General features: G+C 44.6%; 1 protein-coding gene across 3 annotated transcripts; it reads left to right on the top strand.

The window, feature by feature from the left end:
- The first annotated feature begins 8 nt into the window (after nucleotides 1–8).
- On the top strand, nucleotides 9–27,940 carry ATP5F1C (ATP synthase F1 subunit gamma). 3 transcript variants are annotated; one of them, XM_030215955.1, is made up of 10 exons: nucleotides 9–115; nucleotides 5,733–5,767; nucleotides 6,867–6,998; nucleotides 7,337–7,541; nucleotides 9,766–9,909; nucleotides 9,995–10,059; nucleotides 17,360–17,515; nucleotides 23,292–23,388; nucleotides 24,701–24,740; nucleotides 27,805–27,940. In XM_030215955.1, the coding sequence occupies exons 1-9, from the start codon at nucleotides 75–77 to the stop codon at nucleotides 24,705–24,707; spliced, it is 882 nt and encodes a 293-aa protein (XP_030071815.1). In that variant the 5' UTR covers nucleotides 9–74; the 3' UTR covers nucleotides 24,708–24,740; nucleotides 27,805–27,940. The 3 variants fall into 3 exon arrangements, with proteins under 3 accessions (XP_030071815.1, XP_030071816.1, XP_030071817.1); XM_030215956.1 differs by lacking the exon at nucleotides 24,701–24,740; XM_030215957.1 differs by lacking the exons at nucleotides 24,701–24,740; nucleotides 27,805–27,940 and having other exon boundaries at nucleotides 23,292–23,392.
- The last annotated feature ends 1 nt before the right edge of the window (nucleotide 27,941 follows it).

The following is a 27,941-nucleotide window of genomic DNA, read 5'->3' as shown; positions in this document are numbered from 1 at the left end:
CCGAAGAAGCCGCATGCGCTGGGCGGGCGCATGCGCCCTTGGCCACGGCTGACCTTCATTGGTACAGAGTCACCATGTTAGCCCGAAGCAGCGCTCTGGTCTTTCAGCCGCAATGGTAAGGCGGGGGGGGGGGGAGGTGCTGAGTGGAACCGGAGCCCGGGAGAAGAAGGGGGCTCATGACCAAACGCTTGGACCTAGAGAGGGCGGTGGGAGGTGGTTCCCTGCTGCCTACGCCGCGGGGTTAGGCCCCGCTCCTCCCCCTTTCATTGCAGGGTTAGAGGCTGCCGCTGCCCCCCTCAACCCAGTTATTAGGACACACCTAGCTTAGTCAGTAGGTTTTTGCACTTGTCTTTTAGATTGTAAGCTCTTTGAGCAGGGACTGTGCTTCTATGTTTAAATTGTACAGCGCTGCGTAACCCTGGTAGCGCTTTAGAAATGTTCGTTAGTAGTAGTTTTCAGACTATCATAAGTATTGCCATACTGTCCAAGACCGAGCTTATGACCAAAACCCACTTCTCCTCTTCCTCCACTTTCTATCTCAGTTGATAACACCCTCATCCTCCCCATCTCATCTGCCCGCAACCTCGGAGTCATCTTTGACTTCTCCCCCTCCTTCTCTGCGCATATCCAGCAGATAGCCAAGACCTGTCGCTTCTTCCTCTTTAACATCAGCAAAATTCGCCCTTTCCTCTCTGAACACACCACCCGAACTCTCGTCCACGCTCTCATTACCTCTCGCCTGGACTACTGCAACTTACTCCTCACCGGCCTCCCACTTAGCCATCTATCCCCCCTTCAGTCTGTTCAGAACTCTGCTGCACGTCTCATATTCCGCCAGAACCGATATACTCATATCACCCCTCTCCTCAGGTCACTTCACTGGCTTCCAATCAGATACCGCATTCAGTTCAAGCTCCTCCTTCTTACCTACAAATGCACTCAGTCTGCTGCCCCTCACTACCTCTCTACCCTCATCTCTCCTTACGTTCCCGCCCGAAACCTCTGTTCACAGGACAAATCCCTCCTCTCTGTACCCCTCTCCACCACCGCCAACTCCAGGCTCCGCTCATTCTGCCTCGCCTCACCCTATGCTTGGAACAACCTTCCTGAGCCCTTACGCCAAGCCCCCTCCCTGCCCGTCTTCAAGTCTTTGCTTAAAGCCCACCTCTTCAATGCTGCGTTTGGCACCTAACCCTTGCCGTTCACTGAATCCAGACTGCCCCTATCGGACCGACCGTTCACTTGTCTATTAGATTGTAAGCTCTTTGAGCAGGGACTGTCTCTCTTTGTTAAATTGTACAGCGCTGCGTAACCCTAGTAGCGCTCTAGAAATGTTAAGTAGTAGTAGTAGTACTGGGAAAGACCAAAGGTCCATCGAGCCCAGCATCCTGTTTCCAACAGTGGCCAATCCAGGTCACAAATACCCGGCAAGATCCCAAAAAAGTGCAAAACATTTTATACTGCTTATGCCAGAAATAGTGGATTTTCCCCAAGTCCATTTAATAATGGTCTATGGACTTTTCCTTTAGGAAACCATCTAACCCCTTTTTTTAACCTCCGCTAAGCTAACCGCCGTTACCACATTCTCTGGCAACGAATTCCAGAGTTTAATTTGTATGCATGACATAAACTTCTTTCTAATTTAGGCAGTGCCTACACTCTCATGCTTATTTGTTGTACATATTAGAGGTGTGGAACAGAGACAACAGGAAACCCGCAGGGATGGGGGACCATATTACATGTGTACTCCTTAACTCGGAAACTTGACACCTCAAAAAAAAATTATACAGTTGTGCATATAACTACTTGTCATTGGATATTCCATTTTTTTCATCAATGTTTTGTTATACTTTATCACAAAAATTCAATAGATTTTAGACGCTCACCTTCATAAATATTGCATTCAGTAATTTTGGGAAAGGGGGAGATCCCCCGATAAACTGGTGAGAATATTTGTTGATTTGTTTCAAGTGTTTTAGAAGAGCATAATCTCCAATGAGCTCGTCTCATCTGTGGGATTGATAATGCAGCTAACATGAAAGTAGCATTTTAAGATGAGGTCTAGATAGGTTGTGCAGTCAATCCTCGGCAATACAAAATTGTTAATAAGAAGAATGGGACAATGCTATAAACAGACTGCGAACACTGACAGCGTATCAAGCTGTGGTCAGGGTGCAGCCAATTCCTGAGTCATAAACAAAACATACAAAATGAGAATACTGGGAGGCAGATTTTTATTTTATTTTATTTTTTTTAGATTTATTCAAGAGGCAGGAAAAAATGGCTTCTGTGATTGAAGTGGATACATACATATTGACCTCAGACAAGGAATTCTGTTCCTTTCTTACTACCTACTGGCAGCGGAGGGCCCATGTGTAGCTGAAACTGACACATGTTGCCTGCTTCCTGCTTGGAACTCCTGTCACCAGCACATCATCAGAAAGTTCTTTTCAGTTTCAGGACGAACAATCGAGGAATGTAAAATGGAACTGAACTCCTGTAGATGGTTTATTATTTTTACATAGTACTTGTTTATATGTCAGATATTTATTGTTATTGATTGTGTTTGCAATATGCTTTGTGCTTATGTGGTGAAAAAAGGAATAGCAGATCATTGAAAATTTCAGATCTGTGTGCCACTGCGGCTTAAAAAATAAAATAAAAATCATATAAGATTTATCCAAGAAGAGATGGAGAACAAAACTGAGAATAAACATTATGGGGCTCATTTTCAAAACCAAAAAACATCAAAAAAGTTATAAGGTGGCAGAAGGATGTTTTTCTCTAAAAAAAAAAAAACATCCAAGTTGCGATTTTCGACACCCCGATTTTAGAGGCTTTGCTTCACAGTTTGTCCAAATGTCAAGGGGGTGAGTTGGGGGCGTGTTTTGGGCAGGACATGGGTGACACCAAAAGATAGACATTTTTCTGCAATAATGGAACAAAATGAAAATGTCTAGGGCCAAAGTTAAGATGTTTTTGGCTAGACCTATTTCAGTCATGACCAAGTAACCAAAAAGTGTCCTAAATGACAACTGGAGGGCTAAAGGAATAACCCCCTTATTCCCCCAGTAGTCACTGGCCCCTTCCCAGCCCCCCTAAGATGTAACAGTCCATAACATAAGAATAGCCATACTGGGTCAGACCAATGGTCCATCTAGCTCAGTATCCAGCTTCCAACAGTGGCCAATCCAGGTCACAAGTACCAGGCTGTATGACAACTTCAGATACAATGGCCATTCCTGTTAAAACAGTGAGTAGGTCTCAGGAGTAGTCTAGTGGTCAGTCCAATGGACAGTAGAGAAGGGGACTCAGGACCTTATCCCACTATAATTGGCACACTTGTGGTGGAATGTGTGAGCCCTCCAAAAAACACTACCTACTATTTCTACACATAGGTGACACCTGTAGGCATAACGGGTATTGTGGTGTACAGTTGAGTACAGTAGGTTTTTGGAGGGCTCACTATACAATATAACCACCTAGGATGTAGGCAGAGTATGTATAAATAAATTAAAAGGAGATGTATGTGGTGGTAGGAGAGAGCAGGAAAGGGACCTCAGAGTGATAGTGTCGGAGGATCTCAAGGTGGTGACTATGCTGTATAGAGAGAGAGAGAACTGCTAGAAGGGAGGAAGTGATAATGTCTCTGTACAGATCATTGGTGGCGCCCCACTTGGAGACCTGCGTTCAGTTTTGGGACCTGTATTTTGTTAAGGATATATAAAGAGCAGTTCATGAGGGTGACCAGAATGGTAAGCAGTCTGCATCAGATGATGTATGAGAAGACTTGAATATGTGTACCGAGGAGGTTAGGAGGGACGGGGTGATATGATACAGATGGCTAAATATTTGAAAGATATATATATATATTTTGCTCATTAATGCTTTTCAAACTATATAAAATTTTGCATTAATCCACAAGGAAAGGAAGTTATCGAACTGGGAAACATGATATTTAACTGCTAGAAGGTAGACTCAGGAGCAACATCAGGAAATATTTTTCTCCCAGAAAAGAGTGGTGGATGCCTGAAATGCCCTCCAAAAGGAGGTTGTGGAGACCTAGACTGTAATGGAATCCAAAAAGAGACAGGCCAGGATCCCTAAATGACAAAAGAATGGAAACCAAGCATTGAGCTGTTTAGCTCAAAACAGCAGTGAAATAACTTTTGCCCTTCTAAGAAGAAATGGGAGTAACCTGCAAGGAGCAGCAGTTACAACTCTGATCACCTTACTGGCTAGACCAGGGTTTCCCAAGTCCTTGCCAGTCAGGTTTTCAGAATATCTACAATGAATATGCATGACAACTTTGCATATAATGGAGGCAATGTATGCAAATTAATTTCATGCATATTCATTGTGGCTATCCTGAAAAACAAACTGGCAGTGGGGGGGTACTCCAGGATTGACGGGAAACACTGGACTAAACAGCTCGCTTAGATCGTGACAGACATCACACTTCCGCATGTGAGCGTGATGATAAGCAATCGAACAATGGAGATGGAAAAGAAGATATACTAGTTTTTTTGTTTTGTTTTTTTAAATCTGGGGGATTGGGCTTTGGATGGATGCTAGTGGAGGGTCCTAAGAATCCAGACCACCTACTATTATTTTTTTTTATTATTAGCTTTGTGGAAACATGGGGTTAATGGGATACAGATGTGTAAGTCTGAAGTATGTATTTATTGTTGTATGAGTTGTCTGTGTACTTAATACCAGTTTTCTTATTATTTGAATTTTGCTCACACCTTTTTCAGTAGTAGCTCAAGGTGAGTTACATTCAGGTACACTGGATATTTCTCTGTTCCTGGAGGATTCTTAATCTAATTTTGTACCTGAGGCAAAGGAGGGTTAAGCGATTTGCCCAAGATGACAAGGAGCAACAGTCTGATTGAACTAGGCAACCCTGGATGATGAACTGGTGCTTTAACCACTAGGCTACAGTAAAGAACTAATAGCCAGAGAAAGGCAGGCTGATATTTTGAGGCTAGCACTGGTGCATTAGATTCTTGGGGTGCTATAAAAAAAGGTCGTTTGCAGAGCAGAATTGCATCGACTTACCATTCTGATCCACTTCTGCTGTACTCCAGCACCAGCACGTATACCTGACGGAGGGGGTCGAGAACCAGGAAATAGGAGTCTTAAAATCATGTAGTTTAATTTTGTGAAGAACAGAGTGCTGCTTGGATAGTAGCTGTGTAGAGAAAGAATGCAGCCACTTGGGATTTTGCCAGCAATATCTGGGAAATCAAATTAATTTCTTTTAAACATTTTTTATTTTAGAATTTCAAAGATAATTTGCACAAGCAACTATCGGTAAACAAGATAAAGGAAATCATATGTTCATCAATACTGTTCACATCTTACATAGACCACAATCAAATATTAGGGGGGAGGAGAAAGGAAAAGTGGAGTAATTATAAGTAAACAAAAAAAAACAATGAGGCCTGGTATTGACACCTCTAAAAGCTTAACCATCATTTAGCCCAAACTCAGAGAATGTTGGGAAACACCCAGCTTTTTCATATACAAAAACACTCGCAACTGATCAGGGAATGACGAATTGCTGACACCTGCAAAAGAAACCAAACATTTACAGGGATATCTAAGAAAAAAGGTATCCCCTAAAAAAACTGTCCTAACATATAGCTAAAAATAGCTTGCATTACTCTTGTATAGATCTGGCAACATCCAGATAGATGTAACAAATTTTCATGTTTGTTTATTTTCAGGGGCCAAGTAAGAAACATGGCAACCTTAAAAGACAGTGAGTAACTTTTATTTGTTTGCTATTAATGTTGAAGATATAGCAGCATAGTAAATGACGGCAGATAAAGACCTGAACGGTCCATCCAGTCTGCCCAACAAGATAAACTCATTTTACATGGTATGTGATACTTTATACCTGAGTTTGATTTGTCCCTGCCTTTCTCAGGGCACAGACTGTAAAAGTCTGCCCAGCACTGTTCCTGTACTAAAAGTTCTGAAGCTAACGTCAAAGCCCCTTAAAATTTACACTCTAGCCCCTCCATATCTATTTAGTCACGATCTTCAACCTCAGTTCATGTCCTCTAGTTCTACCGCCTTCCCGTCTCCGGAAAAGGTTCGTTTGCGGATTAATACCTTTCATATATTTATTTAATATGTTTCCTGCATTTCAGTTTTTTCTGTTAGGGGTCCTTTTAGTAGGGTGTGCTAAATGCGAAATCCATTGGTATTAAATGGGCTTCTTAGCACACTAAGGGACCCTTTTTCTAAAATTTGGCAAGCTGGCACTACTGCCGAGCTGCTGCAGACTACCACCATGCGCCATTTCCAGTGTATTGACTTTTTTTTGGGGGGGGGGGGGGTTACCGCTAGGTTAACGTGGGAGCCCTTACTGCCTCCTAAATAGGTGGCAGTATGGGCTGTCCAGGGAAATGGCCATGTGGCAAGTGGTTCACTTACTGCACAGCCATTTCCTTTTATTAAAAAAAAAAAAACCTGATTTCAGGAAAAGGGAGGCCTCGGCGCATGGCAAACCTGTGTGCCGATGTCACCGCAGGGGTCCTTTTGCTGCAACTTGATAAAGGGACCCCTAAATCTGTTAGTGCACCTTAATAAAGGACCCCATAGTTTACCTGGTTATTTGAGAAGCTTTACTTATGTGAACTGCTCTCCATTTGGAGTTTTTAGGATTTAGAGTGCAGCCTAAAAGCAAAGCCACACTTCCAACAGACTTTTCATTTAAAGAAAGACTTTGTCTGTTACACGCTTATAAATGTGATGCTCAGCTTAACCGCCAATGCATATGTCCTTGTTTAAATTCTCCCTTAATGAAGCTGAGAAATTGGCTGGGTGTTTTGAACTCTTGTATTCTTTAACAGTTACCAGACGCTTGAAGTCCATCAAAAACATTCAAAAAATTACCAAGTCTATGAAAATGGTTGCTGCAGCAAAATATACCAGGGCTGAGAGAGACTTGAAACCAGCTAGAGTGTATGGAGCAGGAGCTTTGGGTAAGAGCCTAATTTCACTACTTTTTTTTTTTGATAATTCTTTTGCATGGACCCTCCATTAATGACTGAGCACTTCCAAACACAGATGGTAGTGGCTGTGTAGCTTCATCTGTTGGCACAGGGTAATGGAAGCTTTCACCACTGCACAACACTGATGAACAGAAACTGGAAGTTGTCATGTGTAAGTTTGGTGTCTATACTACACTAGGCCACTGGGTAGAGCTTTAGATATAATGCAGTAACCTAGTTAAAATCTTCATTGTCTAAAATGCATAATTATATGTTGATGTTTTCGAGTAATTTAATACAGTTGTCTTATCACTCTGTCTTTATTTAAGCTCTTTATGAGAAAGCTGAAATAAAGACCCCTGAAGACAAGACAAAGTACGTTCTCATCGGTGTGTCTTCTGACAGAGGTTTGTGTGGAGCCATACACTCCTCTGTTGCTAAAGTCATTAAGAACGAGATTTCTGCACTGTCCGGTTCTGGAAAAGAAGTTATGGTTATTGGAATCGGCGACAAGCTGCGAGGTCTCCTTCAGAGGTAATCCTGTAGGCATTGTTCATTTACAGTTATACATTAATTTTATGCACAGGGTATGTAAAGTTGCTACATTAGCTCAGATGCCTACCAGCAGACAGAAACAGAACAAAACTTCTTTGACAACAGCGCTATATATCCTGATGCAACAGAGTAATTTGCTAATAATTTTCTGTCTGAACTGCTGTAACAGCTGTGAGGAAGCAGCTCATGCACTCCTTCCCTAGTGGGCTTGCATTCAATAGAGCTAGAGCTGAGAATGGGCAAGGGATCTCCCTGGCTACTCCTCTCTTTTCCCTTGGGAAACTGGACATGGTGGGGGGGGGGGGGGGGGAGAGAGAAAAATGTTTTCCATAGATAGACACTGCTGCTATCCCCACTATTTTTAAGCCTCTGGACCAGTGGTTTTCAACCCAGCCCACAGGGACCCCTGGCCAGGTTTTGCATATGCATGAGAGAGCAATCAGAAGTTCTACCAGCAGAAGGTGATGCATGGTCAGGAAACTAGCACAGAAGTCAGGGCCGTGCCTAGGGTCTCCGGCGCCCCCCTGCAGTTGCCCCCCCCCCCCCTTAAAACGATCGCTACACTACCCACCCTCTTCTCCCCAGATCCTTTTCCTTTTTTTTTTTTTGTTTAAATTTACCTCTGTCCGGCGGCAGCGTAGCGTTAGTGAGAAGGAGGCGGCGCTCCCCCGCCCCAACGTGTCAGTCTTCCCTTCGCTCAGTGTCCCACCTTCTTCTGACGTCATTTCTGATGTCAGAAGAAGGCGGAACTGAGCGAAGGGAAGACTGTCGGGGCGGGGGAGCGCCGCCTCCTCACTAACGCTACGCTGCCGCCGGACAGAGGTAAATTTAAAGAAAAAAAAAAAGGAAAAGGATCTGGGGAGAAGATGGCGAGGTAAGCATGGTGCGGCGGCGCGCCCCCCAGAGGATGGCGCCCTCCTGCCATGCTTACCTCGCTTACCGTGTTGGCATGGCCCTGACAGAAGTAGTGTGAATGGGTCCCTTTACCTTACCTGTGACGAATTACCCTGTAGTGCAAGGGGAATCCTTGTTGCATCCATGGAAAACCTAAGGGTCGCAGAGATGGGAATTTGGTGGAACGATCAACCATTTTTACAGCACAGCGTATTTCCACTGCTACAGCTATGCATCATCCAGATCATACGGCTTGTTCTCCAGGCGGTGCCCAGCAGGATCCATGAGGGGTTTGCTCTCTGATTTGGGGTCCATTTTTGAGAGTGTTTTCCTCCAGTCTTTCTGTGTCATAGTCGGGGGGAAGGGGGTAATCTGGGACGTCTCCAAGTTCTTCCCTTCCCCCCCCCCTTCCATACACATTAGGACGGGTGGGCAACCACAGTCCTTGAAGGCCACAACACCCTTCAATTTTTAAGATTTGCACAATGAATATGCATGAAATCTATTTGCATATAATGGAAGCAGTAAATGGAAATCAACTTCATACATATTCATTGTGGAAGTCTGGGTTGTGTCCCTCTAGGACCGTGGTTGCCCACCCAAAAAGACCAAGCCAGACCATGGACTAGGAGAGGTGCTTAGATTCCACCAGTTGATATTTTGAAAGTGAGTGGAGGAGAAGGAAATTTTTTTGGAACCAGGGGAAGATTCTTTGGTGGAAGATGTCTGAAATTATTTGTGGCTAGATTAGAGGCCGACCGAATTTTGGTTTTGTCTTTGGTGCCAGATGTCATGTTTCGTTGGCATTTTCAGCTGAAACTCATATTCCTCACTTGCCGGAAAGCGGGTCAAGAGCAAGTTTTAGGGGAACCTGAAGGGGTTGGCACAGGGATATTCGGCATTCTTGTCTGGGATGGTTTGCGAATTCACAGTGCGGGCGTTTTTGCAGACGAATGGTTTATTTGTATTATACCACCTTTGGTGAGTAGAACAAAGGGATTACAATTATAATAAGAGTAAGAAAGGACAGAGAATAGGACTAAGAGTCAAACCAGCTGAGCAGCAGGTAGGGAGAGGGAAGAGAAAAGCAATGAGGAACTGCAGAGTGAATGCATTTGTAGGTGAGCAACAGAAGTTTGAATTAGATGTGAAAGCAAAAGTAGTATAGGGGTGTGTTTAGAGTGTTGTGGCTGAAACGTGAATCATCAGCACAGCTATTTGAAAGGTGAAGCTACTTGGAGCAATGTTACTGATGGGACGTTCAGTATAATCTGTTGAGTGCATTCAGATTTTCATTTCCTTGATATAGGACCCATGGAAACCATTTGTTGCTGACATTTAAGGATATTGGAAGGAAGCCACCTACCTTTGGTGATGCTTCAGTAATTGCCACTGAGCTCCTGAACTCTGGTTATGAGTTTGATCAAGGATCTGTAATCTTCAATCATTTCAGGTATGGTTGATTTTAATGTATGAGCAGTACTGCCACTGGCAGCTTTCTGTATCCCTGAACCACTATCTGGGTTTTTCCCTTGCAGGTCTGTCATCTCCTACAGGACTGAAGAAAAACCTTTGTTCTCCTTTGAAACAGTTTCAAATTCTGGTATGTATTTTTTTAATCGGCTTTGAACGAAAACGTTAAGCCACTGCCCTGAGGAACTAGTGAGGTAACAGATCTATCAAAATGAGACGATTTCCATGCTGTCAGTGACGTACTACTACTACTACTACTACTACTTAACATTTCTAGAGCGCTACTAGGGTTACGCAGCGCTGTACAAATTAACAATTAAGGACGGTCCCTGCTCGGAAGAGCTTACAATCTAAAGGACGAAATGTCAAGTTGGGGTAGATAAGTTTTCCTGAGAAGAGGTGAAGTGGTTAGGTGCCGAAGGCGATATTGAAGAGTTGGGCTTTGAGCATTGATTTGAAGATGGGTAGGGAGGGGGCACGGCGTATGGGCTCAGGGAGTTTGTTCCAGGCGTGGGGTGAGGCGAGACAGAAGGGGCGGAGCCTGGAGTTGGAGGTGGTGGAGAAGGGTACTGAAAGGAGGGATTTGTCTTGAGAGCGGAGGTTACGGGTAGGGACGTAAGGGGAGATGAGGGTAGAGAGGTACGGAGGGGCCGCAGATCGAGTGCATTTGTAGGTGAGTAAGAGAAGCTTGAACTGTATGCGGTATCCGATTGGGAGCCAGTGAAGTGACTTGAGGAGAGGGGTGACATGAGTATATCGGTTAAGGCGGAAGATAAGACGTGCGGCAGAGTTCTGGATGGACTGAAGGGGAGATAGATGGCTACGTGGGAGGCCGGTCAGGAGTAGGTTGCAGTAGTCAAGGCGAGAGGTAATGAGAGAGTGGATGAGAGTTCGGGTGGTGTGCTCGGAGAGGAAGGGGCGAATTTTGCTAATGTTGTAGAGGAAGAAGCGACAGGTCTTGGCTATCTGCTGGATGTGCGCAGAAAAGGAGAGGGAGGAGTCGAAGATGACACCAAGGTTGCGGGCAGATGAGACGGGGACGATGAGGGTGTTATCAACTGAGATAGAGAGTGAAGGGAGAGGGGAAGTGGGTTTGGGTGGGAAAACAATAAGTTCTTTCTTAGACATATTCAGTTTCAGGTGGCGGTTGGACATCCAGGCAGCAATGTCGGATAAGCAGGCCAAGACTTTGGCCTGGGTATCCGCAGTGATTTGTGGTGTGGAGAGATAAAGCTGGGTGTCGTCGGCATAAAGATGATAGTGGAAACCATGAGAAGAAATCAGGGAGCCTAGGGAAGAGGTGTAGATTGAGAAAAGAAGGGGCCCAAGGACAGATCCCTGAGGAACTCCAACAGAGAGCGGGATAGGGGAGGAGGACGCACCATGAGAGTGTACTCTGAAGGTACGATGGGAGAGATAAGAGGAGAACCAGGAGAGGACAGAGCCCTGGAACCCAAGGGAGGACAGTGTGTCAAGAAGTAGGTTGTGATTGACAGTGTCAAAGGCGGCGGAGAGGTTGAGGAGGATGAGGATGGAGTAGTGACCTTTGGATTTGGCGAGGAATAGGTCATTGCAGACTTTAGATAGTGCTGTTTCTGTTGAGTGTAGGGGGCGAAAGCCGGATTGAAGCGGATCAAGGATGGCATGAGAGGAGAGAAAATCAATACAGCGGCTGTGAACGGCGCGTTCAAGTATCTTGGAGAGGAAGGGTAGGAGGGAAATGGGGCGGTAGTTGGAGGGACAGGTAGGGTCAAGTGATGGTTTTTTGAGGAGTGGAGTGACCACAGCATGCTTGAAGGTGTCCGGGACCGATGCAGTGGAGAGAGAGAGGTTAAGGATATGACAGATGGTGGGGGTGATGGTAGGAGTGATGGTGTTGAGTAGGTTGGTGGGGATGGGGTCAGAGGAACAAGTGGTGGCTTTCGAGGAGGAGAGGAGATGGGCGATTTCCTCTTCGGTGATAGCAGGAAAGGAGGAGAAGGAGGCCTGGGTAGGTTGGATGACAGAGTGAGATATAGGCTGAAGAGGAGGAGAGGGAGTAGTGGAGAATTCGAGGTTGATCTTCTGGACCTTGTCACGGAAGTAGTGGGCTAGAGATTGAGGAGAGAGTGAAGGGGGGGTGGGAGCAGAGGGCACTTTGAGGAGGGAGTTGAGGGTGGCGAATAGACGACGAGGGTTAGAGCTGAGGGAATTGGTCAATTGGATATAGTAGTCCTGCTTAGCGAGGAATAGGGAGGATTGGAAGGAGGATAGCATGAATTTGAAGTGAATGAAGTCAGTAAGGGTGCGAGATTTCCTCCAGAGGCGTTCAGCCGAACGGGCGCAGGAGCGGAGGTATCTGGTGCAAGGGGTCAGCCAGGGCTGGGGATTGGTACGTCTTGTGGGCCGGGAGGTGGACGGTGCAAGGGTGTCAAGAGCAGAGGAAAGAGTGGCATTGTAAGTGGAGACAGCTTTGTCAACGGATATGGAGGACAAGATGGAAGGGAGGAGATCAGAGATAGTAGAGGATAAGGTGGGGGGGTCGACAGCCTGGAGATTTCTGGACGTAGTAGTTAGTGTTGGGCGAGATTGAGGGGGAGGGTGCTGAAGTGTGAATGTGATAAGGTGGTGGTCGGAGAGGGGAAGAGGTGAAACGCAGAAAGTGGAGGGTGAGCAAGTAGAAGAGAGGACGAGATCAAGACAGTGGCCAGATTTGTGAGTAGGGGTGGTGGGGCTCAGTTGGAGGTTGAAGGAGGAGGTAAGAGTGAGGAACTGAGAAACATACGAATCGGAAGGGTTGTCAATGTGGATGTTGAAGTCACCGAGAATGAGGGATGGGGATGAGGGCTCAAGAAAGACGGAGAGCCAGGCATCGAAGTCGGTAAGGAAGGAAGGAAGGGATTTCTCAGGGGGGCGGTAAATGACTGCAACTCTGAGTGGCAGTGGGTGAGACTGAGGTAGGTGGAGAGGTTGGAAGCTGCAGGCGGGCGAAAGTAGTAGTCCGACGCCGCCACCGCAGCCGACTGGGCGGGGCGAATGGGAGAAAAGATAACCTCCGTGGCATAGGGCTGCGATTGAGGCAGAGTTGTCCGGGGTGAGCCAGGTTTCAGTTAGGGCGAGCAGGTGAAGGGAATGGGAGATGAAGATCGTGGGTGAAGGGAAGTTTGTTGCAGATTGAGTGGGCGTTCCATAGGGCACACGAGAAAGGGAGGGAGGAGGGGAATAGGGATGAGATTGGAGATATCGCGGGATCGTTTGCATAAATGAGATGAGGATGAGGACAGGTGTGGAGGACCTGGGTTGGGATTGATGTCACCCGCGGATAGCAGGAGAAGGAGCAAGAGAGTGCGGAGAAGGGTGGGTGATGAAGGGTGACGAAGGCGGCGAAGACGGGATGCGCTTAGGAGGAAAGGGGAAGGGTTCATGGCAGGAAGGAGGTGTTGAAGGTTGAGAGCTAGGAAGGAGGAGGAAGACAGTAGGGATGGTGAGGTGGTGGGGGACAGGGGTAGGTAGAGGAGGGCAGAAGAGGATAGGGATGGGTAGTGAGATCGTGTGGAAGACAACGGTGAGAGGAGGAAAAGATTAGGGAGGGACAGGGCAAGGAATAGGATGTGAATGGGGGCCATGGGTAGTGACTGAGGTGTTCAAAGGGAAGGTAGGTGGGCTGGGAAACAGGCAGGTGAGGGTAAGCAGTCGGGCAGGAGAGTGATGAGCTGATAGGAAGATGGGCTGGGAAGCAGGGGGGTGGTAGACAGTCAGGTGATTGGTGGAAAGTCAATGATTGGCTAGTAGTCAGGTTGAGAGGCAGGCTGGAGTGGTTTGAAGCAGGATCTGGCGGACTAGGACAAGCTGATGCAGACAGACTGGAGTAGGCTGGGACAGGCGTACCACTAAACGTGCAAGACAAGCCGTGAGACTCCGAGAAATGATGCTCGCTGTTCTTTGTGCACTTCTTGGTACTGTGGCAGGAACTTTAGATTGTGTGGTGGGCCTTGGTCACAGTTGAGGAACTTGGGTATGAGAATATAGTAACATAGTACATGACGGCAGAAAAAGACCTGCACGGTCCATCCAGTCTGCCCAAGAAATGTGGCACTTTTTTGTGTAAACCTTACCTTGATTTGTACCTGTCTTTTTCAGGGCACAGACCGTATAAGTCTGGCCAGCCCTATCCCCGCCTCCCAACCACCAGCTCTGGCACAGACCCTATAAGTCTGCCCAGCACTATCCTCACCTCCCAACCACCAGCCCTGCCTCCCAACCACCGGCTCTGGCACAGACCCTATAAATGTGCCCAGCACTATCCCCGCCTCCAAACCACCAGTCCCGCCTTCCACCACCAGCTCTGGCACAGACCGTACAAGTCTGCCCAGCACTATCCCCGCCTCCCAACCACCAGCCCCGCCTCCCACCACCAGCTCTGGCACAGACCGTACAAGTCTGCCCAGCACTATCCCCGCCTCCCACCACCGGCTCTGGCACAGACCGTATAAGTCTGCCCAGCACTATCCCCGCCTCCCACCATCTGCTCTGTTATCCAATCTCGACTAATCTTTACCAATGCTCCTCCAGGCAGTGTTGATTTTCTCTGAGTTAAGGTCTTCCCCAGGCCAGTGCGTGACTCCGTATGACAGTTGCACAGTACTTTCAGTAGAATCTTGCAGTGGCCGGCTCTTTGATTCCTCTAATTGCTTAGCTGCTTGTTCCACTTTGTGTGATGTTCCAGGCTATTTCTTGTATATATCTCTCCCCAGAGCGTGGAAAATGGCTGTATTCCATGACATGCATCGTGGTTAGAGGAGTTCTATATTTTAAAGTAGCCATTAATAATATTGACTAGAAATCACAAAAATCAGTTCAGAATGAGCTGTTCAGTATGTTGTATGGGTTTTTTTGTTTTTAATTTTTAAATTTAAAATGCTGTCATATATTGATAACACCTCAGTTCTTATAATCCACAAATTACCTATTCATATCTGTGTAGATAATGATAAAGAAGACTGGGACAATCCAGGAATTACAATAATACATTTTCTCATTTAAGATCAAAGGCACATGGGATAAACCTCATGATTTATATAGCAGAGGCTCATGAAATGAGTCTTCACCGCTTTTCTGAATGTTTGGTAATTATGTAATGGGCGAATAGAAAGTGGCAGGGAGTTCTATTTTGGCCTGATAAGAAAAGAAGATGTGACAGATGTAAGGGATTTTATCTCTTTCACAGCCAGAAAAGTTTAACTTCATCTGGTTCCAAAAATAATTATTCTCCTCTGAGAAACGTTGTTTAAGATCTATCATTTATTTTATTTATTTAGATTTTTGCTCACACCTTTTTCAGTAGTAGCTCAAGGTGAGTTACATTCAGGTACTCTGGATATTTCTCTGTCCCAGGAGGGCTCACAATCTAAGTTTGTACCTGAGGCAATGGAGGGTTAAGTGACTTGCCCAAGATCACAAGGAGCAGCAGTGGGATATGAACCGGCCACCTCTGGATTGCAAGACTGGTGCTCTAACCACTAGACCACTCCTCCACTTGTTATTCTCCACTTGTTATTCTTTAGGGTTCTACATGGAATGTTGCTACTGTTTGAGATTCTGCATGGAATCTTTATTTATTTAGATTTTGGTCACAGCTTTTTCAGTAGTAGCTCAAGGTGAGTTACATTCAGGTACTCTGGATATTTCTCTGTCCCAGGAGGGCTCACAATCTAAGTTTGTACCTGAGGCAATGGAGGGTTAAGTGACTTGCCCAAGATCACAAGGAGCAGCAGTGGGATTTGAACCAAGCACCTCTTGATGTCAAGACTGGTGCTCTAACCACTAGGCCACTCCTCCACTCTTATTCTTTGGGATTCTACTTGGAATGTTGCTACTCTGAGATTCTGCATAGACTCTTGTTACTCTTTAGGATTCTAGAATCTTGCCTTTTTCAGTAGTAGCTCAAGGTGAGTTACATTCAGGTACTCTGGATATTTCTCTGTCCCAGGAGGGCTCACAATCTAAGTTTGTACCTGAGGCAATGGAGGGTTAAGTGACTTGCCCAAGATCACAAGGAGCAGCAGTGGGATTTGAACCAAGCACCTCTTGATGTCAAGACTGGTGCTCTAACCACTAGGCCACTCCTCCACTCTTATTCTTTGGGATTCTACTTGGAATGTTGCTACTCTGAGATTCTGCATAGACTCTTGTTACTCTTTAGGATTCTAGAATCTTGCCTTTTTCAGTAGTAGCTCAAGGTGAGTTACATTCAGGTACTCTGGATATTTCTCTGTCCCAGGAGGGCTCACAATCTTAGTCGGTAGATCACTAGGCAATTGTACCTGAGGCAATGGAGGGTTAAGTGACTTGGCCAAGATCACAAGCAGCAGCAGCGGGATTTGAACCGGCCACCTCTGGATTGTAAGACCGGTGCTCTAACCACTAGGCCACTCCTCCACTCATATAAAGAGCATCTCCAAATATGCCTTTTAAATGTCATCATACATAATTTATATTTCACCCTGGCTTCCACTGGAAGCCAGTGCAAACATACAAAATTTGGAGTTATTTTGTCAAATTTTGGGGCTGAATATTAAATCTGCTGTATTCTAGATGATTTGTAACTTTTTGAAAATCGACCTTGTACACCTTCCATATGTACAATTACTATAATCCAGTTGTAATAGCAACAATACTTGTACTATCAAAGTGAACTTAGTATTTCCTAGTCCTCCATAGTTTTTACCTATCAGGTAAAGTAATTATGTGCAGTTCTTTTGAGATAACGTGCTTGCTCTCTGCATGTAGAGACCCTGGAATATTGTTTAGGTAAAAATATATAACAAGCTTCATCACTCCACATTCTTCTTACTGGTTTCAGTTAGGTTTGCAAAGAATTTTTCCTAGATACAAGCAGAAAAATAGGGTGGGCCACTGGAGCCCATGGGCCCTACCAATATTTTGCCAAGCACAGCATGAGCAGCTCAAGAGCTTGGTGGAAGGGTCGGAGATTGTTTTGTTGGCCCAGCCAACTAAAAAATGTGTTCATTGCCTATAGACTTTAAGATAAAAGTGAACCCTCTCGTTCATAAGATCTTGCTTTGTTTCACCTGCAAACTTTTATAGGGCTGCATCAGAACCTAGGTAGGTGTCTGCCAGGACTTGAGTCACTGCAAAAGGCCAGATCAGCTAGTTACATAATATAACATAACAAAATGTCTTGTAGACCGTAATACCTCATAGTTCTAAGTGGTTAACAGAACAAGAACAGGAGCAAACTTGTGGAATAATCAAATTTAAATTCAAATCAAGACTATTTACTGGAAAAACTTGAATTGACATGTAGTCTCTCTGCAGGCTTGAATTGGGTCTGTCTTCTGGTTCCAACACAGGTTAAAAACCCACAACCTAAACTGGTTCCTCACACTGTCCCCTTTTATCTTTCTGTCTGTTGGTCCCTCTTTCTGCAGAAAACATGAGCATCTATGATGATATCGATGCTGATGTGCTGAGAAACTACCAGGAATTTGCTCTAGCAAATATCATCTATTTTACCTTGAAGGAATCCACCACCAGTGAACAGAGTGCCAGGATGACTGCTATGGACAACGCTAGCAAGAATGCTTGTGAGTGCAGTCTAAAAGCTTCCTTTATAAAAGTGGCCATATTTCTGCTTGTATTTTATTTTCTTTATAATGTGTACATAAGTGTTTAACCTTGTTTACATCATTTTTAAAATTATATTCTGTTGTTACAGTGGAGCCAGGTGCTCTTAGTGTTCGGTGGTCCTGAAAGGAAAGGCAGAATCTCCACCTCCCCACATTTACTCACAGAATCTTCTGCTCTCTTCCTTCTCTTTCATTGGCCAGCCTCCTCCTGCCCTTCAAGTTCCCTTTTTACGACTGCCTGACTGTCGATTTTTCTGACCATCCCTAGTGATCTACCGACTAAGTTTTACATATACGCCTCAGCCTTAGAAAAGATCCCGCAGTGCAGGTGGGAACAGAGATGGGTTGTGGCCAATTGGGGATGGGAGGAGAAAAGTAAAGGGGTTGAAGGAGAAGAGAGGAAAGAGGAGATAAAAAATAAGGCCAAAGGATTGAAAAGCTGATTGATGGAGAAGGGAATAAAAGATGTGGAATAAGAAGCAAGCATTCTTCAAAAATAACAACTTTGTCTGATCAGGCTGTTCTGGAGAGGGGAAAGATTGTAGCAAAGGCCTGAGGATCTGAGAAATGGGTATGGGTTTGATTTCAGAGGAATCAGAAAAAAATTAACTTGAAAGACCAAATATTTTGCAGCACATGAGCTTGTGAGATGTTGCAGGCCTATTTCAGACATCACATGTTATCGTGTAACGCCTTAGCGCTACCCCTGGCACCCACCTGGGGATAATCCTCTGGAGGGTTTAACCCAGCACTGCTCTGGCCTGCCTGCACCTGCGCACGTGTGCCTACACTAACATACTCTCCACCCACCTGCTGGTGTCCCACTTGCTTCTGGGCGAGTCTCCCACCTGCAGATTTTTTCCCCGGTGGTTTCTAGGGGCACTAGGGCCACAATCAGAAGTCCCACAGTTCCCAGAAAACCACTCACAGACCAAGAACACAAACTGCCAAGATTCTTAGTCCAGGACAACTGAGCTAACAAACTAATAGGTTTAATAACAAAAAAAAAAAAACAGTGAACTGTAAAAGTTTTAAACAGCAAGCAGTAACAGGTAAAATAACAAGGATTCAGTATTAAAGCTAACTAAACACTTTTTTACTACCTAAGGGGGTCATTTACTAAGGCGCGCTCATGTTTTTTGGAACGTGCTAAACATTAGAGACGCCAGTGCATTCCTATGTGCGCTAAAAACGTGAGTATGCCTTAGTAAAAGACGCCCTAAGTTAGTACCCGGGGAGATCAGGAAAAGAAACTGCTCACAGGAATTGAACAGGACCTCAGTTCAGAGGTCAACTCCCTCTTCACTCCCAACTGAGACTGAGGAGTTGTAGCCCATTTTTGGCTAGGTCTTTTGGCATCAGGTTACAGAGCATTAGCACTAAAGGTGTTTGGCCAGTGCCTTGCAGGTTACTTTTCCCTTCAGAGGTTTTCCTTTTATCTTTGGGGACGGTAAACTGAAAAAGAAAACAGACCTTTGCTACAGCTATAATGTAGAGGTCAAACACCACCTGCTGACCAATCAAAGGAAATGCACTGAAGGGACGAAAGCTGTCATATGGCAACATTACAAATCAAAAGCATGAAAGTGACCTGTTTCACCATGCTTGTGACCAGCAAAAAGATGATAAATTGCAGAGAAAATGGATATATTGCACACAAGCAAAGGCGTTACAGATAACAGCTGATTATGTACAGAAAATAAGAAAATGTATTAGGACTCAGGATACATCTGATAGGTGAAAAAGTATCTTCCCATAACAGTTAAACATTTTTATTTAAGAAGAGAAATTAAGATGTTTTTGTTTTTGTGTCTGCGTGTTGCTGCAGATGTTCCACTGTTAGGCCTAGTGTTCGGCATATTTTCTACAGGAGATAACACACAGCATCAGGTGGACAAGCTTTTGAAATATTAATTTATTCCAGTGCTAAACTGCATTCTTAAAAATACATGGGTGGTTTGCTTTGTAGTCTGTTGCAAAAAGAGAATAAGTTTGGACTTGATTTGTAGGAAAAAGAAGGAAGTGAAAGCTTGGGGGGAGGGGCAGGAGCAACACGAAGAGGGAGATGCTCTTTCCTTCCCTGCAAGTTGCCTGGAAGGGAAAGGCTAGAGTCTGAAAAGTACTACTACTACTACTACTACTTAACATTTCTAGAGCGCTACTAGGGTTACGCAGCGCTGTACAGTTTAACAAAGAGAGACAGTCCCTGCTCAAAGAGCTTACAATCTAATAGATAAGAGTGAGACAAATATAGGACAATCAAGCCATTGTGACATCACTGATGAGGTTGGCTCTTAGGCATTGGTGGAATGAGGCATTATGACATCACAATCTCAGCTCTGGTTACCATAGACTGAAACTCTTCACACTAAGGGGGGAAGTGGGCCAAGTATAGGACAGTCGTGACATCACTGATGAGGTTGGCTCTTAGGCATTGGTGGAATGAGGCATTATGACATCACAATCTCAGCTCTGGTTAAATCACTGCTATATGTAATACTACTACTACTACTTAACATTTCTAGAGCGCTACTAGGGTTACGCAGCGCTGTACAATTTAACAAAGAGAGACAGTCCCTGCTCAAAGAGCTTACAATCTAATAGATAAGAGTGAAACAAATATAGGACAATCAAGCCATTGTGACATCACTGATGAGGTTGGCTCTTAGGCATTGGTGGAATGAGGCATTATGACATCACAGTCTCAGCTCTGGTTAAATCACTGCTATATGTAATACTACTACTTAACATTTCTAGAGCGCTACTAGGGTTACGCAGCGCTGTACAATTTAACAAAGAGAGACAGTCCCTGCTCAAAGAGCTTACAATCTAATAGATAAGAGTGAGACAAATATAGGACAATCAAGCCATTGTGACATCACTGATGAGGTTGGCTCTTAGGCATTGGTGGAATGAGGCATTATGACATCACAGTCTCAGCTCTGGTTAAATCACTGCTATATGTAATACTACTACTTAACATTTCTAGAGCGCTACTAGGGTTACGCAGCGCTGTACAATTTAACAAAGAGAGACAGTCCCTGCTCAAAGAGCTTACAATCTAATAGATAAGAGTGAAACAAATATAGGACAATCAAGCCATTGTGACATCACTGATGAGGTTGGCTCTTAGGCATTGGTGGAATGAGGCATTATGACATCACAGTCTCAGCTCTGGATACCAGAGACTGAAACTCTTCACACTAAAGGGGGAAGTGGGCCAAGTATAGGACAGTCGAGCCATTGTGACATCACTGATGAGGTTGGCTCTTAGGCATTGGTGGAATGAGGCATTATGACATCACAATCTCAGCTCTGGTTAAATCACTGCTATATGTAATACTACTACTTAACATTTCTAGAGCGCTACTAGGGTTACGCAGCGCTGTACAATTTAACAAAGAGAGACAGTCCCTGCTCAAAGAGCTTACAATCTAATAGATAAGAGTGAAACAAATATAGGACAATCAAGCCATTGTGACATCACTGATGAGGTTGGCTCTTAGGCATTGGTGGAATGAGGCATTATGACATCACAGTCTCAGCTCTGGTTAAATCACTGCTATATGTAATACTACTACTTAACATTTCTAGAGCGCTACTAGGGTTACGCAGCGCTGTACAATTTAACAAAGAGAGACAGTCCCTGCTCAAAGAGCTTACAATCTAATAGATAAGAGTGAAACAAATATAGGACAATCAAGCCATTGTGACATCACTGATGAGGTTGGCTCTTAGGCATTGGTGGAATGAGGCATTATGACATCACAGTCTCAGCTCTGGTTAAATCACTGCTATATGTAATACTACTACTTAACATTTCTAGAGCGCTACTAGGGTTACGCAGCGCTGTACAATTTAACAAAGAGAGACAGTCCCTGCTCAAAGAGCTTACAATCTAATAGATAAGAGTGAGACAAATATAGGACAATCAAGCCATTGTGACATCACTGATGAGGTTGGTTCTTAGGCATTGGTGGAATGAGGCATTATGACATCACAGTCTCAGCTCTGGTTAAATCACTGCTATATGTAATACTACTACTTAACATTTCTAGAGCGCTACTAGGGTTACGCAGCGCTGTACAATTTAACAAAGAGAGACAGTCCCTGCTCAAAGAGCTTACAATCTAATAGATAAGAGTGAAACAAATATAGGACAATCAAGCCATTGTGACATCACTGATGAGGTTGGCTCTTAGGCATTGGTGGAATGAGGCATTATGACATCACAGTCTCAGCTCTGGATACCAGAGACTGAAACTCTTCACACTAAAGGGGGAAGTGGGCCAAGTATAGGACAGTCGAGCCATTGTGACATCACTGATGAGGTTGGCTCTTAGGCATTGGTGGAATGAGGCATTATGACATCACAATCTCAGCTCTGGTTAAATCACTGCTATATGTAATACTACTACTACTACTTAACATTTCTAGAGCGCTACTAGGGTTACGCAGCGCTGTACAATTTAACAAAGAGAGACAGTCCCTGCTCAAAGAGCTTACAATCTAATAGATAAGAGTGAGACAAATATAGGACAATCAAGCCATTGTGACATCACTGATGAGGTTGGCTCTTAGGCATTGGTGGAATGAGGCATTATGACATCACAGTCTCAGCTCTGGATACCAGAGACTGAAACTCTTCACACTAAGGGGGGAAGTGGGCCAAGTATAGGACAGTCGAGCCATTGTGACATCACTGATGAGGTTGGCTCTTAGGCATTGGTGGAATGAGGCATTATGACATCACAATCTCAGCTCTGGTTAAATCACTGCTATATGTAATACTACTACTACTACTTAACATTTCTAGAGCGCTACTAGGGTTACGCAGCGCTGTACAATTTAACAAAGAGAGACAGTCCCTGCTCAAAGAGCTTACAATCTAATAGACAAGTGAACGGTCGGTCCGATAGGGGCAGTCAAATTGGGGCAGTCTGGATTCACTGAACGGTAAGGGTTAGGTGCCGAACGCAGCATTGAAGAGGTGGGCTTTAAGCAAAGACTTGAAGATGGGCAGGGAGGGGGCTTGGCGTAAGGGCTCAGGAAGGTTGTTCCAAGCATAGGGTGAGGCGAGGCAGAATGAGCGGAGCCTGGAGTTGGCAGTGGTGGAGAATGGCACTGAGAGGAGGGATTTGTCCTGTGAACGGAGGTTACGGGCGGGAACGTAAGGGGAGATGAGGGTAGAGAGGTAGTGAGGGGCAGCAGACTGAGTGCATTTGTAGGTAAGAAGGAGAAGCTTGAATTGAATGCGGTATCCGATCGGAAGCCAGTGAAGTGACCTGAGGAGAGGGGTGATATGAGTATATCGGTTCTGGCGGAATATGAGACGTGCAGCAGAGTTCTGAACAGACTGAAGGGGGGATAGATGGCTAAGTGGGAGGCCGGTGAGGAGTAAGTTGCAGTAGTCCAGGCAAGAGGTAATGAGAGCGTGGACGAGAGTTCGGGTGGTGTGTTCAGAGAGGAGAGGGCGAATTTTGCTGATGTTAAAGAGGAAGAAGCGACAGGTCTTGGCTATCTGCTGGATATGCGCAGAGAAGGAGAGAGAGGAGTCAAAGATGACTCCGAGGTTGCGGGCAGATGAGACGGGGAGGATGAGGGTGTGTTCCAGACTTTTCCCCCTAGAAACTGAGCCTCAATCTGAACATTTTGTAATTATTATTTTTTTTTTAATTTTAGTAGGTGTTAATTGCACATGCATTTCTTTTTTTTTTTTTTTTCTTTTTTGTAGCCGAGATGATTGACAAGCTGACGCTGACGTTCAACCGCACCCGTCAAGCTGTCATCACCAAGGAGCTGATTGAGATCATTTCTGGTGCTGCTGCGCTGTGAGTATTTCTTCACCCAAAGCCCTGCTCATCTTATCTGTCAGAGCAGGACTATGAGAGAGAGCGGAAATATCCTCCCAGCCCAAAAAACTGTCAGAGGAGCTGAGGATCAGAAGCTTTTGCCTGAGCCAGTCGGTGAACAGAAAATGGCCATCCTGCTGGTGGTGGCCACTTCTGTTTGTTTTTTGTGATTGCAGTTCCTCCAGAAAACTATGCGTACATATGTTGGGACGCATCAAACATATAAACGGCGAGTGACCGTACTCACTCGCAAATGCGCAGTAGAGACTTCCCTCTCTGCCCCGCCCCCGCTTCAATACGTGATGATAGGGGCGGGACAGAGAGGGAAGTCTCTACTGGCATGCTGCAGACGTCGGAACCCCTCCCCCGGAGTCGCCGCCGCCCCTCCATCTGGCCCGAGCACTGTGAACTTACATCAGCACGCAGCAGCAGGCACATCAGCAAAGCTGCCGTCTGCCTTCTCTGCCTTTCTCCCGCCCTCGCCGATGTTGCGTCACAGGAGGGCGGGACACAGGCAGAGAAGGAAGCCCGCCCCGACGGCAGCTTTGCTGATGTGCCTGCTGCTGCGTGCTGATGTAAGTTTACAGTGCTGCTCGGGCCGGGTGACTAAAAGAAATAAAATTAATCAGGTAAGACATAATTTATCCATACTGTTAGTCTTGACATATTGTCTGGCTACAAATTCTATAGCATAATATTGTGGCAATCCTTTCTTAAATGTATTTTAAATCTGCATATAGTGTCTACCTTGCTGCTATTTGAAAGAATAAATAGCATTACCTAATCAGTAATTTAAAGTTACTTATCATTCAGAGACCGTTTTATGAGAATTGTTTGTTGTTTTCAGTGTGGGCTTTGCCTGGAAGATGATGCAGCTGTCTTGGATGCTGTTTGTGCATCCGTTTAGTTTTAGTGTTGACTGAGAAAGAGTGAATAATGTGTGTGGGGGGGGGGGGGATGTGTGAGTTTTTCTATAAATGTAAGTTTGAAGAAGGCTAAAGGGGCTAGGAAGGAATACACTTAAAAAAATTATCTTCTTGGAAATGGTCTTAAATCCAGCTGTTCTATTTCATTTTTGCAATTTTCCTTTGCATATCATAATCTTAATTTTTCCATGCTCTTGCAGCCCCTAATGTGTTTGCATGTGTGTGTCACCACCATATATATAATGCTTTTAATTTCACAGCTTGGTGCCACGGCTTTGTTCTGTGAGACTTACAAAGCTGTCTTTAATTTGCATGGACTGCTTCTTAACATACTTATTCTGTTTTATTCCTAACACAATAACCAGGTCATGAGCTAATGGGAGTGTTTTGATCCAGACTTAAAAGGTAATGTAATACAACCATGATCTGTGCAGCATGTTCTTAGAAAAGTCAGTGTGTTTTTGAGCTTGAATAACATACATATTTGGCTGTCTTGTCCACTGTGATTTTCTTCATATATTTAAGTAGCCTTTAGAGAATGAGGGCTTCTGATTCAAAGGGTTTATCAATTGTAATTTTTTTTTGGGGGGGGAGTTGGATTTAAGTGTTCAGCCTCAAAATATATATATGTATATTAGTGTTTTTCATGTCATGAAATTACATTTTAGCCACATTTTAAATGGATTCCATTCTTTTACATGACAAATTGATGTTCTCCTCTCGTTCCTCCAAACACAACAGACATCCCCACTCGCTCCCTATCTCTACCCCCCTCCCCCAATATATACCCCTACTCTCCATTCTCTGGTAACGCAACCTGCCACAAAACCCGTCAAAGCCATGGCCACACATTCCAAAAATAAGAAAGGACTGTGTGCAGTTTTGGAGGCCGTGTCTAGCTAAGGGCATAAAGGCTTGACGTGGACCAGAGAAAAGTGACAAAAATGGTGTGGAGTTTGCGCCAAGATACATGAGACTTGAGGACATTAATATGTATACCCTAGAGGAAAGGATGGCCAGGGGGAGATATGGTACAGACATTTTATATACTTGAAAGTTAATATACACACACTTTTTTAGAGACAGGAAAGACATGGCAGAGAAGTCTAGGGCAACAATCTCCGCAAGAAAAGTCTGGTCTTTTTTGGAAACCTACCTCCAATCTACTTAGATGTACTTCTAGTCCTACCCAAAGGACTCATCTTTTAGACACCTGGACAATTTTTTTTTTCTCTTTCTTTCTCCTTTTGTCTCCCTTTTCTATTTTTCATGTTTCTTCTTTACTGTTGTATATGGAAAAATAATAAAATATTTTGAAAAAAAAAAAAAAGAACGAAGACATGAATTGAGATTACAGGGTGGAAAACTTAGGAGGTGGTGGAGATGAAAACTGTGATGGAATTCAAAAATGCTTGGGATAAACAAAAAGGATCTTTGTAAGGAAATAAAATGGAATCAAAATAAAATATCAGTGCCCTTAGGCTAGTTGCTACACTAACCATGGAAACATAATGGATTTTCTTAGTCACAAGTACAATTTGTTCACAGGTCTCTCTCTTTTCATAAAGCAGAAGATACATTCACCATGCTTCTTTGTTAGGTTTCCTTTTTTTTTTTTTTCCCCTCCCGTCTTAGGCATTGTTATATTTCTGGAGCCTTTCTCTGTTTCTGCCGTAACAGTGCACACTGTCTAGCTTTGAAGATCTTTTTCACTTTGCTGTGGCACATTGGTATACCTCAGGAAAGTCCTTCTGTACCGTGCTGATGGCAGCTCCATCATGATCTCCTTCCTCCCCAGGCATGTCTTGGCACAGTTTTGTAGTGTCTTCATATGTTTCTATCTCCACAGCAGCACTGTAAGGCCAGGAGTAGGGAACTGTCATACAGCAGCATTCAGACGGCAGAAAAAATCCTCTCCTCCCTGCTGCAGGTCCACCCTCCCTCAATGCACCACCTTTTATCTGGACTGTTCTGCTGTTTTGTTTGCTTGGAGTGGAAGCTGCCCAAGAAATCACTGTGAGCTCAAGTTGGGCAAAAATGTTTTGGATTGAGAAATGAGGGCAAATGGTTGGGAGGTGGCAGAGCAACAAGTGGGGAAGGTGAGGCGGGGTGTGAATGGTGTGAGAGGGGCTTGGGGGTAGTAAGAGAATCAGGAGAAGAACCTGGGTCATATTGGGAAAGGCAGGGGTAAGGTATACCCTAGTTATTGGTGGGAGTGTAGGCAGAAGAGACGAGATTGATGAGAGGGAGAGAGAGGACCAGGTGGGGGGAGGGGGAGACTGTGGAATAAAGAGATGAGCCAAGATTGGGGAGGGAAAGGAAGAATGAAGAAAGAGAACCTTGGATAGCAGTGCGCCGATGGAGGGGCAGAGAGAGAGAGAGGATAAAGTATTGAAAATGGAGAATAAACAGGGAAGAGCAGGTACTAAGGAAGAGGGAGAGAGGTTCAGGTAAGCAAGGGGGGGGGGGGGGGGTTAAAGAGACGGCATGACATGACAAAGCTGAAGCCAGTCCACCCAAAGAGGTTTTCATTCTCCCTAATAAGCTGCCTCCATCTTGGTAACACCCAAACCAATGTAGTTGATAGGTTGACAAGCTCTGCCTACTGGCTTCAGCCCAGATAATGGGTCGAGCACGTTCCTGCTGTCACCTGTTAATCAGATATCCTTGGGATGAAGCATGGAGGCAAGAGTAGAGAAAACAGGAAGAGCAAGAAGATTGAAGGGAGAGAGAGTACTAAAGTATCCACTGTGTAGGAAAGAGACAAGGAAGGAATACCAGAGAGAAGAAGAACCAAAAAAGCCTAGAGAATATGAGAGATACGGAGACAGATATCAAAGGTTGTAGATGACAGCAGATGGACAGGAATGACTCATCTTGTTTACCCTTTCAGGTGGTCAGGATTGTAGTTGTGGCTTCATGCAGGTTATCCCCACAGCTCATTTCACTACTGTTTTGAGCTGAGGTCCGCATCTTTGATTCCATCCTGTTTATTTTGTGTTTTCTTTTATTCCTTTTCTTTATTCCATCACTTCCACCTCTGAGAGGACATTCCAGTATCTATCACCCCTCCTGTGAATAAATCTTGCCCAGTGTTTTTCTCTCTCTCTCTCTTTAAATACCAACATTTAGACAGAATGAAAGTCATACTTTTGTTTGTGATTCTGTAATCACTACTACTACTTAACATTTCTAAAGTGCTACTAGGGTTACGCAGCGCTGGACAGTTCTTGCTCAAAGGAGCTTACAACAATCTAATGGACAACATGTGCAGACAGTCAAATTGGGGCAGTCTAGATTTCCTGGTTCTAGACAGAATGAAAATCATACTTTTGTTTGTGATTCTGTAATCACATTTGTCTATTTCTTGTAAACTGGTTTCACAGGTTACTGTCGCAGTCTGTCGATTACTGTAGCATTTGTCTGGATTTTGTGCATATGTAATACTGAACTTCTTAATATATTACAGATAAAGAAGAGGAATGAAGCTCTTCCAGCTATTTGGGTTTTTTTTCTATTGCCAGTTCTGGTCCACGCATGAAGAATGTGGTGGGGGGAAACATATTTGTAAATTATCTTACAATAAACATTTTACGTTGATGAATT

The sequence above is a fragment of the Microcaecilia unicolor genome, chromosome 10 (genome assembly GCF_901765095.1).
Source record: "Microcaecilia unicolor chromosome 10, aMicUni1.1, whole genome shotgun sequence".
Classification (NCBI taxonomy): Eukaryota; Metazoa; Chordata; class Amphibia; order Gymnophiona; family Siphonopidae; genus Microcaecilia; species Microcaecilia unicolor.
Note: the sequence above shows the minus strand (reverse complement) of the source record. Positions and strands in the feature narration are given on the sequence as shown.

Bases quoted from the DNA above. Each gene is read 5' to 3' on its own strand.
- ATP5F1C (XM_030215955.1), top strand. From the start codon at position 75: ATGTTAGCCCGAAGCAGCGCTCTGGTCTTTCAGCCGCAATG. The intron at 116-5,732 runs GTAAGGCGGGGG...GTTTATTTTCAG, and splicing joins CTGGTCTTTCAGCCGCAATG to GGGCCAAGTAAGAAACATGG. The intron at 10,060-17,359 runs GTATGTATTTTT...CTCTTTCTGCAG, and splicing joins TGAAACAGTTTCAAATTCTG to AAAACATGAGCATCTATGAT.